Genomic DNA, 12508 nt, shown 5'->3' with positions numbered 1-12508 from the left:
CACATACCACATCCGCGTCACCTCTCAATACCGTCCAACTATTGAGAAGACAGATGCAAGTGGGGGATGGTTGGTGGTGCCCTTTTGCTAGAAACTTAACCTCCATTTCCTCACTAAGACCCCTTGGCTTTCTAAATTGATATGTGATGCCGACTCGGACATCTGCTAAGCTATTCTGACTTCTCACAAGCTTAGTCTGTTTTTTCTTGTTTTCTTCCTTATCCAGAATTGTCCTATGCTCTTTATCTGGAAGGTAACAATAGTGTGCTGTGCCGTGTCGGTTACTAAGAAAGGGTACTGGCTTCTCAACTCGGCAACCCATCGGACTGCAATTTGTTCTAGCCCAGTGCTAACGCACTTGAGTCAACTAACCACGGGCTGTTTGAGTTGTTGACTAGTTGAATCAATTGTGTTAGTGTTGCACTAGAACACAAATGTGCAGTCATGTGGGTCTTTACAGCTGGAGTTGAGAATCACTGGCTTACAGTGCCTTCGGAAAGTATTCAGAACCCTTTACTTTTTCCACATTTTGTTAGGTTACAGCCTTCTTCTAAAATTGATTACATCGTTTTTTCCCCTCATCAATCTACACACAATACCCCATAATGACAAAGAAAAAACAGGTTTTTAGAAATGTTTGCGTATTTATACAAAAATAAATAAAACTGAAATAGGACATTTACATAACTATTCAGTCCCCTTTACTCAGTACTTTGTTGAAGCACCTTTGGCAGCAATTGCAGAATCGAGTCTTCTTGGGTATGGCGCTACAAGCTTGTCACACCTGTATTTAGGGAGTTTCTCCYATTCTTCGCTGCAGATCCTCTCAAGCTATGTCAGGCTGGATGGGGAGTGTTGCTGCTCAGTTATTTTCAGGTCTCTCCAGAGATGTTCGATCAGGTTCAAGTCCGGGCTCTGGCTGGGCCACAAGGACATGCAGAGACTTGTCCCAAAACCACTACTGTGTTGTCTTGGCTGTGTGCTTAGGGTCGTTTTCCTGTTGGAAGGTGAACCTTTGCCCCAGTGTAAGGTCCTGAGTGCTCTGGAGCAAGTTTTCATCAAGCATCTCTCTGTACTTTGCTCCGTTCATCTTTGCCTCGATCCTGACTAACTCCCAGGCCCTGACGCTGAAAAACATTGCCACAGCATGATGCAGCCACCACCATGCTTCAACGTAGGGATGGTGCCAGGTTTCCTCCAGATGTGACGTTAGGCATTCAGGCCAAAGAGTTCAATGGTTTCATCAGACCAGAGAATCCTTTAGGTGCCTTTGGCAAACTCAAAGCTGGCTGTCATGTGCCTTTTACTGAGGAGTGGATTCTGTCTGGCCWCTCTACCGTAAAGGTCTGGTTGGTGGAGTGCTGCCGAGATGGTTGTCCTTCTGGAAGGTTCTCCCATCTCCACAAAGGAACACTGGAGCTCTGTCAGAGTGACCATCGGGTTCTTGGTCACATCCCTGACCCAGGCTCTTCTCCCCCGATTGCTCAGTTTGGCCGGGTGGCCAGCTCTAGGAATAGTCTTGGTGGTTCCAAACTTCTTCCAGAATGATGGAGGCCAGTGTGTTCTTGGGGACCTTCAATGCTGCAGAAATATTTTGGTACACTTCTCCAGATCTGTGCCTCGACACAATCCTGTCTCGGAGCTCTACGGACAATTATTTTGACCTAATGGCTTGGTTTTTGCTCTGACATGCACTGTCAACTGTGGGACCTTATATAGAAAGGTGTGTACCTTTCCAAATCATGTCCAATTAATTTAATTTACCACTCCAATATAGCCTAGTGGTTAGAGTGTTGGGCCAGTAACCGGAAGGTTGCAGGATCGAATCCACGAGCTGACAAGGTAAAAATCTGTCGTTCTGCCCCTGAGCAAGGCAGTTACACCACTGTTCCCCGGGCGCCGAAGACGTGGATGTCGATTAAGGCAGCCCCCCCGCACCTCTCTGATTCAGAGGGGTTGTGTTAAATGCAGAAGACACACTTCAGTTGAAGGCAGGTATCCCCCTTTCCCAATCAAGATGTAGTAACATCTCAAGGATGATCAATGGAAACAGGGTGCACCTGAGCTATGAGACTCGAGGTTGAGCAAAGAGTCTAAATACTTATGCAAATAATTTTTTATACCTTTGTAAAAATGTCAAAACCTGTTTTCGCTTTGTCGTTATAGGGTATTGTGTGTAGATTGCTGAGGATTTTTTTAAATCCATTTTAGAAGGGGGCTGAATACATTCCGAAGGCACTGTATATTATACTGTGAGTGGGGCCTTAACTGTGTGAAATCCAGTTTGCTCTCATATTTAACCCGCCGCCTGCATGTGTGACCCTCTTCACCCACCGAGAGAGTGGATCCAATTGTTATATAYAGTGCTGTGAAAAAGTATTTGCCCCCTTTCTGATTTCCCTATTTTTGCATATTGTTGATACTGRATGTTATCACATCTTGAACCTTTATTTAATATTAGGTTTTGTTGAAGATCTGATAATGTTCAGTATGAAAAAATATGTAAAAGTAGTGAAAATTAGAAAGGGGGAAAATACTTTTGCACAGCATTGTCACTACATAATTATTGCTTTTAGAATAGACCCTGGCAAAGGTTTAGGGGTGGTGGAGCTAACCATAGCACCTCAACAGGATCCATTCTGCTCTACATCGCTCCCTATTAATCATGCTCTCCACCTCCATGGTTGCAAGAATGGACTGCTTAAAAGGGCTGCACCAGAATGTGCCTTTCCTTAGAACATTGCTTTTGAAGCTTTTAAGCACTACTGTAGCTTATTTGCTCTGAAAGTGGACTAAACACCGTGTGGATAGCTGAACTGTATCTGAGGGATGTGCTGTCTCTCGTGTTTTCAGGTCTGGAGCTCGACAAGGATGCCAGTCGTCTGTGTGATAAAGACAGTCAGAAAGACTCACTAGGTGACATGACATTTTGCTCAACACAGCTCTCTACTGTTTTCCTCTTCACTGGAATTACTTGACTTTTACTACTACTCTAGTTAGTTACTGCCATTTAGAGCTTCTTTCACCTTTACTGCCATTGGTGCTTTTGCTATTACCTCTATAACTCCTACACTTTTATTTAGTATGAAACCAAATCCAATTCGGGTTTCTACTAGCATTTCTGTCAATACTACCAGAGCAACTACTACAACAGCTAATGCTTCTGTCACACTACAGCAGCTACTACTACCACTACCATTGTACTTCTACCACCACCTTCTACTACTAGCTGCCTAGTGCCTCTGCCTAGTGTTACCTCAACCACTTCTTCCATTGTGATGTTTTCTCCTGCTTATGTTTGTTCCAGCCTAGCATTAAAACGCCTGACTAAACTGCTCTCCTCTTCTAATATGACATTTCTATGCAGTTATGGACATTCTTAAAGTCGAGATGTGTGTCATGGTGTTTAAAGATGCACTATGCAGAAATGGCTCCGCCATTTCCTGGTTGCTAAAATTCTAATAGTTCGCCTAATTTCAGTTTGTGACTAAGCAAGCAAGTGTAGTGTAGAGAATCATTGTGCCATCTAAACTGCTGTGAAATGTATTTTCCATTGCCGAAAATATTGTACACTGAACAAAAATGTAAAGTGTTGGTCCCATGTTTCATGAGCTGAAATAAAAGATCCCAGAAATGTTCCATATGCACAAAAGTTTATTTCTCTCAAATTTTGTGCTAAAATTTGTTTACATCCCTGTTAGTGAGCATTTCTCCTTTGCCAAGATAATCCATCCACCTGATAGGTGTGGCATATCAAGAAGCTGGTTATACAGCATGAATATTACACAAGTGCACCTTGTGCTGGGTTCAATAAAATGCCACTCTAAAATGACAAGTTTTGAGGGAGCATGCAATTGGCATGCGGACTTCATGAATGTACACCAGAGCTGTTGCCAGAGAATAGAATGTTCATTTCTGTACCATAAGCCGCATCCAATGTCGTTTTAGAGAATTTGGCAGTACGTCCAACCAGCCTCACAAATGGTCTGCGGTTGTATGGCGTCGTGTGGGCGAGCGGTTTACTGATATCAACGTTGTGGACAGAGTGCCCAATGGTGGCAGTGGGGCTATGGTATGGGCAGGCATAAGCTATGGGCAACCAACACAATTGCATTTTATCAATGGCAATTTGAATACACAGAGATACCGTGACAAGATCCTGAGGCCCATTGTCATGCCATTCATCCGCCACCATCACCTCATGTTTCACCATGATAATGCACAGTCCCATGTCGCAAGGATCTGTACACAATTCCTGGAAGCTGAAAATGTCCCAGTTCTTTCATGGCCTGCATACTCACCAGACATGTTTGGGATGCTCTGGATCGACGTGTACGAACGCATGTTCTAGTTCCCGACAATATCCAGCAATTTCGCACAGCTATTGAGGAAGAGTGGGACGACATTCCACAGGCCACAATCAACAGCCTGATCAACTCTATGTGAAGGAAATGTGTCGAAACTGCATGAGGCAAATGGTGGTCACACCAGACACTGACTGGTTTTCTGATCCCTGCCTTTTTTTTTTAAGGTGTCTGTGACCAACAGATGCATATCTGTATTCCCAGGGATGTGAAATCCATAGATTAGGACCTAATTATTATTATTTTCTTCAATTGATTGATTTCCTTATATGAAATGTAACTCAGTAAAGTCTTTTGAAATTGTTGCATGTTGTGTTTTATATTTTTGTTCAGTGTATTTTCAAGCTGTCTGAAGCTGGTGTACAAAAACAAAGTAAAAGTGGCAAAAGCGAAACTCAAGAATGGGACGCATAGAAATAGAGCACATAGAACAGATCTACCGCCCAAAAGTTACATATTGCAGCTTTAATAGTATTGTTTGTGTGCGTTTCTTTAGCAGCGGACCAGGATTCACTCTGCTCCATGTTGGACGTGGAGCAGGCCCAGCAAGCCATGGAGCTCTCCCATGAGCTGAGTCGGAGGGTGGCTGCGTCGGAGGCCGCCGCTCTGAAGGCAGGGTAGGTGTACTGCGCCTTTGGGTGGGGCAGGCAGTTAAAGGAGCTTGACTTAGCAGAGAAGGCGATTTAGTTATTGAAGGTCTTACATATACGTATGTTTAACACTACTTACTGAATGAATGCTCTGACAATAGCATGAATGCCGAAACTTTGTTCATCCTCTAAAGGTGTGTGTGTGGGTTTTTTCACTCCGAGGTTGGTGTAATACATTATGATAATGCCCTTCTAGTGTAAGAGCTTTTCGAAAAGGCTGCCTAAAATTTCAGCCTGTTTTGGTGGGATGGAGTTTTGGTAAATTAGTTAAACGACCAATAAGAAAGGGTTCCAAACCTCTCTGCCCACTCAGACCTCTCATAGACAGTCTTTGCTTAAAAAATTGCTCTTTGCTAAGAAGCTATTTTTGTTTCTTTTTTACCATTTTCATTGAAAACAATCACAGTAAGGTGCTTGCTTGTTAACCAGAAATTATTTGATATTGAGATAAAAACAGCTTCATTGATTAACTAATAACTACACCAATTTTTATAAATTACCTTCACTCTGATTTTGATTGTGGACCCGCAACACTGTTCACTTAAATATGTTTTAAGTCCGTGACCTGGTCACACCTGAAGTTTGCAAGTAAACAATGCCGGTATTTGTCAGTTGTTAAGCTTCGCTTCATAGAGTGATCTGATTTTGATGATGTATATAAGCATATACCATCGAAGACAGACATGATGAAGAGGTCAATTTCTATAAGACTGCTCTTTAGACTTGCAAAACTTAAAGAAGCCTGTCTATCTCTATATAGGGATGGCTCTCCTGCTCTGCTCACGGGCAAAGTCCTCCAACTGGAAGAGATCCTCAGACAGCTTCAGTTCGACCTCAGAAAGGTAAAGTCAACTCCACGAAGCACATCATGTCCAATGAACCACTTAGCATATATAACAATAATAACATGGTAATTTTAGCAGATTAATTTTATCCAAAGCAATGTACATGAATCAGTATTCTACTATGATGTACTAGAATGGTCTATACAATTTATCTGTTCTAAAATGTACGCTTCTCTCTCTGTTGGTGTATTTTGTAAATCATACAACCCCAGCAGGCAAAACCGGTTGTCATTGTCAGGTTGTATATTGATTGTAAAAGGATGTTTTGTATGTCTTTTCAGCAACCACAAAATGTGTCTTTATTGGACCAGATAAACAACCAGAATATGATTGCTTTCCCGTGATGTGTTGACATCGTCATATAATATACATCTTTACCTGGTTGTAACAGAGACCAGTTGGTTGTGATCTGGTTATACGTCTTCTCATTCAGAAAACCAGTGTACAACCAGACAATTATGTCATAATGAAGATACATGTTGTCCTCTGTGCCAAATGGTGATCATATGTAAAAGCCAATGCCGTCATGCCAGGTTGCGTAATAACCTGTGTGTGTGCGCGTGTGTTCCCTCACCACAGGAGCAAGAGGACAAGGCCGTGTTGCAGGAGCAGGTCCAGCACTTGCGTCAGGACAACATGCGTCTGCACGAGGAGAGCCAAACGGCAGCCGCCCAGCTCAGGAGGTTCAGCGAGTGGTTCCTACACTCGGTCGACAACAAGAAGCCCTGAGAGAAAAAAACACTGACACGCACACACACTGACACACACGGCAACATGGCCGTTAACTCCACATTACCTGAGCCAGTGGCATGTCAAGAGGGACGATGTCTGCAGTGATTCAAAGTGAATAGCCATCGCATGAGAACGAGAAGTTGCGAGTTAGCGTGCTAATGCTAGTAGCGTTGTTTTGAAATCAAAACAACAACATGAATTAGTGTAAATATACCAAGGGGCCGGGGGGAGGGTAAAGGGATACATTTATAGAAGGTTTAGATAAAGGGGAGGAAGGGAAGAATGTAGCAGACCTCATGTTTTTGGCTATTTGCTTATAGGAAGGAACATGTGAATTTAAAACAAATGAATGTAACTTATGTGAAATCTATATTCTTTTGCCGAATAAGGCAAATGTAAAACGTATCAGTTCCCTCAGTAAACAACAATGAAAAGAAGTTCACCCAAATAAAATGACTCAACTTTACCTTGACTTTTAATGTATTATAAAACAACCGAAATAACTAAGGTGTTACAAGGTTCTTGTATAAAAAAAGCTCATCTTTAGTAAGTTTTGTAAAGTACTCCACTGTTTTGAACAAAAAAAAATAGAAATTGTCCTAGCAATAAATATGGTGATAGTCACAAAACTGTTATTAATGGTTAGCACTGATTGTGGTGTTGTCGAGATTGCGTTTGTATTGGATTTCTTGGAAGTGTTTATTTTGCAGGAACAAAAATGTGCCTGACTTTAACTAGTGGTGTATGGATACTGTAGTCTTTTCTGTTGTTGTAGTCCCTCGTCCTTTTCCAACCCCACGCCTTGTCAACTACTCTCACTAATGATGTCTACCATGATATTATTACCTTTTTATTTTTGCCACAGAGATAAGTATTCTTATGCAGTTGACCCCAAACACTTGCAGGTACACAAGGTACCGCCAAGTGTATGAATTATGTATTTTCAATGCCAAAATGTGTTTGATGGTCTTTGTACAGTACTTCAGAGAAAGTGTCTTGTATTTAACACTCTTATTTAAATTTACCCTCCAAATTGTTTATTTTAATATTGAGTATTTTGTTCCTTTCTGCACTAAAAAAAGATTAATGGCTCCTTATTGGCAATATCTGTATAGTTGGCAAGAGATAAGATATAAATACTATATACATATAAAGGGTTATTTCTGGGAAGTCCAACGTTTGGATGCGTCTAGAATACAGCCTGTTGTTTTGTATGCCTTTCTTTCTTTGTAAGGTGTTTTGTTAAAGATGGGACAAAAGGTTTGCTTTTTTAATAAATGTAGGATGTTGGAAAAACAAAATGGACTCAACACTGTCATTTAATTCCAGCGACAACGTTTGTGAGTATTAAGGTATTTTTTTGTAAAGTTCGGGGCTGTTTTGCGGACAGAAAATGTCTTAAAGAGACAGCCTATAGTATGTCCCTGATGAACTGGTTAGTTGACATTCTTGACAAAAATCGACTATAATCAATGCCACAGTGTTTTGTCGTGCCATGCAGTCATTTGTCCTATTGAATTATGGGTAACACTTGTACAGGGATCACATATTAGGCACAATTGGGAATCTGCATAGTAGCAGATGTGCCTTTTTTTATAGGTCAGGCCATTATTCAAAACGGCTCTCTAAAGGATCTAGCAAAAGTGATGCCTGGCTGGCTGGAAGCAGGTGTTCTGGAGTGTAGCACACTGTCATCATATCTTATTAGACCCAGATGGGCCACCAGTGTCCACAAGCATCATCCATATGAACCTTTTGAATAATTCATGGTTTGGAAGAAATATCATATTCCTTTCGAAATAGAATTTTCAGATCTGGATCCTGGAGCCATGTGGAACTAATAAAAAAATTGAAATAGAAATATATATATGTATATATACACACACACACAAAAACTACTGTTCAAAAGTTTGGGGTCACTCAGAAAAGTCCTTGTTTTTGAAAGAAAAACACTTTTTGTCCATTATGAAAATAACATCTCATTGATCAGAAATACAGTGTAGACATTGTTAATGTTGTAAATTACTATTGTAGCTGGAAACGGCTGATTTTTAATGGAATATCTACATGGGCGTACAAAGGCCCATTATCAGCAACCATCACTCCTGTGCACGTTGTGTTAGCTAATCCAAGTTTAGCATTTTAAAAGGCTAGTAGAAAACCCTTTTGCAATTATGTTAGAACAGCTGAAAACTGTTGTTCCAATTAAAGAAGTAATAAAACTGGCCTTCTTTAGACTAGTTGAGTATCTGGAGCATCAGCATTTGTGGGTTTGATTACAGGGTCAAAATGGCCAGAAACAAAGAACTTCTGAAATTCGTCAGTCTATTCTTGTTCTGAGAAATGAAGGCTATTCCATGCGAGAAATTGCCAAGAAACTGAAGATATCGTACAACGCTGTGTAATACTCCCTTCACAGAACAGCGCAAACTGTCACTAACCAGAATAGAAAGAGTGGGAGGCCCCAGTGCACAACTGAGCAAGAGAACATAAGGGTGTCTCAACATTAACAGTGAAGAGGCGACTCCGAGATGCTGGCCTTCTAGGCAGAGTTCTCCTGTTCAGTGTTCTTTTGCCCATCTTAATCTTTTATTTTTATTGGCTAGTCTGAGATATGGCTTTTTCTTTGCAACTCTGCCTAGAAGGCCAGCATCCCGGAGTCGCCGCTTCACTGTTAATGTTGAGACTGTTGTTTTGCAGGTACAATTTAATGAAGCTGCCAGTTGAGGACTTGTGAGGCTTCTGTTTCTCAAACTAGACACTCTAATGTCCTCTTGCTCAGTTGTGCACTGGGGCCTCCCACTCTTTCTATTCTGGTTAGAGACAGTTTGCGCTGTTCTGTGAAGGGAGTATTACACAGCGTTGTACGAGATCTTCAGTTTCTTGGCAATTTCTTGCATGGAATAACCTCCATTTCTCAGAACAAGAATAGACTGACGAGTTTCAGAAGAAAGTTCTGTTTCTGGCCATTTTGAGCCTGTAATCGAAGCCACAAATACTGATGCTCCAGATACTCAACTAGTCTAAAGAAGGCCAGTTTTATTGCTTCTTTAATCAGAACAACAGTTTTCAGCTATGCTAACATAATTGCAAAAGGGTTTTCTAATGATCAATTAGCCTTTTAAAATGATATACTTGGATTAGCTAACACAATGTTCCATTAGAACACAGGAGTGATGGTAGCTGATAATGGGCCTCTATACGCCTATGTAGATATTCCATTTTAAAAATCTGCCGATTCCAGCTACAATAGTCATTTACAACATTAACAATGTCTACACTGTATTTCTGATCAATTTGATATTTTAATGGACAAAAAAAAAATCTTTCAAAAACAAGGACATTTCTAAGTGACCCCGAACTTTTGAATGGTAGTGTATATTTGCCCAAAAATGATGGTACTGTAAAGTATTTGGCTCAGAGGTATCTTTTACCGGACTAGGCCTACTAGCTCTTATGGCAAGTGAAACAAGTGAAATTTTGCTCCGAGTGCAAATATCTGTCAACATTTCCTCTTGTACTGTAGAATTCACACAATATTAATCGCACTATAATTGTTTTTATTCCTTTTCGGTTAGACTTCACATATTGGAATGTTTTGTGTGTTGAGAAATCCGAGCATAGAATTTTCCTAAAACCCCACACAACTAAACTAGTAAACCAGTCTCTTATGAAAACCTCAAATATATTTTGAAAACAAGTCCTAGATTTGGTCGACACCAGTTTAACTCTCATGTCCAACTAAGAAGGCAACATACTCTCATTGTGTCCAACAGATGAGCCATTATGTATGGCAGATGGAGAACATTCTCATCCCTTAGGGACAATAGCCTGTGGTTTGGTGGGAAAGTCTGTACAGTTGTCAGCCCAGCCTGACTACAACAGTAGGCCTATGTCCCAGATGGCTCTCCTGCAGCCTCCAGCCACCCAATTTAGGTCCCATTACCTCACCTCTCTCCATATGGTTTGACCGCAGATGTAAAAAGTGGAGGAACCGAGAGAGACACACACCCACTCGCACATGCAATTGGGAGCAGGCATGCACGTCATTGAGGTCCAGGAGGAGTAGCAAGGTTTGGTTGGAGATGAAGAAGAGAGTTCAAAAAATGAGGCCCCGAGAGAAACAGAAAGGAGAGGAGGAGAGACATTGAGGAGAAGAGAGATGAAACAGGAGAGGCATCCTGCAAGGAGGGGAAGACAAATAGGCCAAGGAAATAGTTCAAAGTTAGTTTTTTTAAAGATGAATGGAAGAGAAAAGGTAGACGTTGGATGGATGGAGTGCTGAATATTGAATGGAGTGCCATTGTCACCCCCTTTACTCTAGCTCATGTTTCACCTTCCATTTCAAAACCCCAGCGTTCTCCTCACTGGAGCCGACCAGACTATTTTCATTATTGATTAAGCACTTTGGTGGTTGCGTGGCAAACGTATGGAGCACCTGCCGCATGACGAAGTGCTGTTAGGATGAGAGCCCCGACCCGAGGAATCTGACACGAAATGAGAAGACACTGCATCCCCGTCCCTCCCAATGACTTAATGGAACAACACTTTACAAAGATGCTTGCAAAGCACAAGGCATGCTAAATCCCGAACAGAAGCGTTCAACCGAAAGGGACAAAGGAAGCTACACAATGTTGTTAGTGCCGGAGTTTGTCATGGAGAGGGATCTATAACTCATAGATTCGATGACCTGGTTTCACAAAAAAAATGCTGTGAGAGAGGGAAAAAAGATCAATGCATTGGCGTTTTTCACTGCGTTCTACACACACAATGGAAAGCAGGGAGTGTAGAGAAAGATCAGAGACCTCTATGGCTCGGGGTGAAGCTGCAAATTGCACAATGTTTTCAGCAGTGGTGCCCCGAAGGTTTGCGCTTTCTAGGCCAGAGTGTATTCTCAGGAGTGAGCCTGAGGTCAAAATGAGAACATTTTACAAAAATAATCATGGGAATGCAATTGTAATTTGGAGTATATTGTTGTGTATGTGACCGACCATGTATAGCTTCACCTAAGCATCATTCGGCCTCCATCTTTTCTCTTCACTGCGTAGTCATTTCAAATAAGTTGGAACATTGTTTCTGCCCCAAACTAATCAAGGGCTTGATGATAAGTTGAGTAGTTGGAACAGTTCAAATGGGGTCTTTAAAATAATAATCTTTCAAATGAAATATTTACACATAAGCTGTAGTAGTTAATATCTACAGTGCAACGTGTATGTTATATGGGAAGAAACCAAAGTGAGCTAGAGTGTAACGGCAGATTTCCTCCTCTTCGCCTGAAGAGGAGGTGTAGCAGGGATCGGACCAAAGTGCAGCGTGGTTAGTGTTCATCATGACTTTAATTAAGACAATAAACTTGAACACTACAAAATACGAAAACAACAAATGTGAAAAACCGAAACAGTCCTATCTGGTGCATAGACACAAAGACAGAAGACAACCACCCACAAACCCCAACMCAAAACAGGCTACCTAAATATGGTTCCCAATCAGAGACAATGACTAACACCTGCCTCTGATTGARAACCATATCAGGCCAAACATAGAAACGTGAAAACTAGACACACAACATAGAATGCCCACTCAGCTCACGTCCTGACCAACACTAAAACAAAGAAAACACAAAAGAACTATGGTCAGAACGTGACAGTACCTCCCCCCCAAGGTGCGGACTCCGGCCGCAAAACCTGAACCTATAGGGGAGGGTCTGGGTGGGCATCTGTCCGCGGTGGCGGCTCTGGCGCAGGACGTGGACCCCACTCCACCATAGTCTTTGTCCGCTTTAGTGTCCTCCTTTGAGCAGCGACCCTCACCGCCGACCCTGGCCTGGGAACCCTACTAATGGGCCCACAGGACCGAGGGACACTTCTGGACTGAAAGACGCCTCTGGACTGAAGAAGCAGCTCCGGACTGAGGGGCA

The 12508-nt window shown here is 41.8% G+C and overlaps 1 protein-coding gene across 5 annotated transcripts in view; it reads left to right on the top strand.

Annotated features, from left to right (window-relative positions):
• Positions 1-7892, top strand: part of LOC112070660 (signal-induced proliferation-associated 1-like protein 2) — a 104230-nt gene extending 96338 nt beyond the window's left edge. For 2 of the 5 annotated variants that reach the window (XM_024138089.2, XM_024138087.2), the window contains 4 exons: positions 2854-2916; positions 4861-4981; positions 5775-5856; positions 6439-7892. In XM_024138089.2, coding sequence (XP_023993857.1) covers positions 2854-2916; positions 4861-4981; positions 5775-5856; positions 6439-6588 — 416 coding nt within the window. In that variant the 3' untranslated portion in view covers positions 6589-7892. The other 3 variants (XM_024138088.2, XM_024138090.2, XM_070439064.1) reach the window with 3 other exon arrangements.
• The last annotated feature ends 4616 nt before the right edge of the window (positions 7893-12508 follow it).

This window comes from Salvelinus sp. IW2-2015, unplaced genomic scaffold, assembly GCF_002910315.2.
Source record: "Salvelinus sp. IW2-2015 unplaced genomic scaffold, ASM291031v2 Un_scaffold1384, whole genome shotgun sequence".
NCBI classification, from domain to species: Eukaryota; Metazoa; Chordata; class Actinopteri; order Salmoniformes; family Salmonidae; genus Salvelinus; species Salvelinus sp. IW2-2015.
The sequence above is the reverse complement of the archived record's forward strand: the minus strand, read 5'-3'. Positions and strand labels throughout refer to the sequence as shown.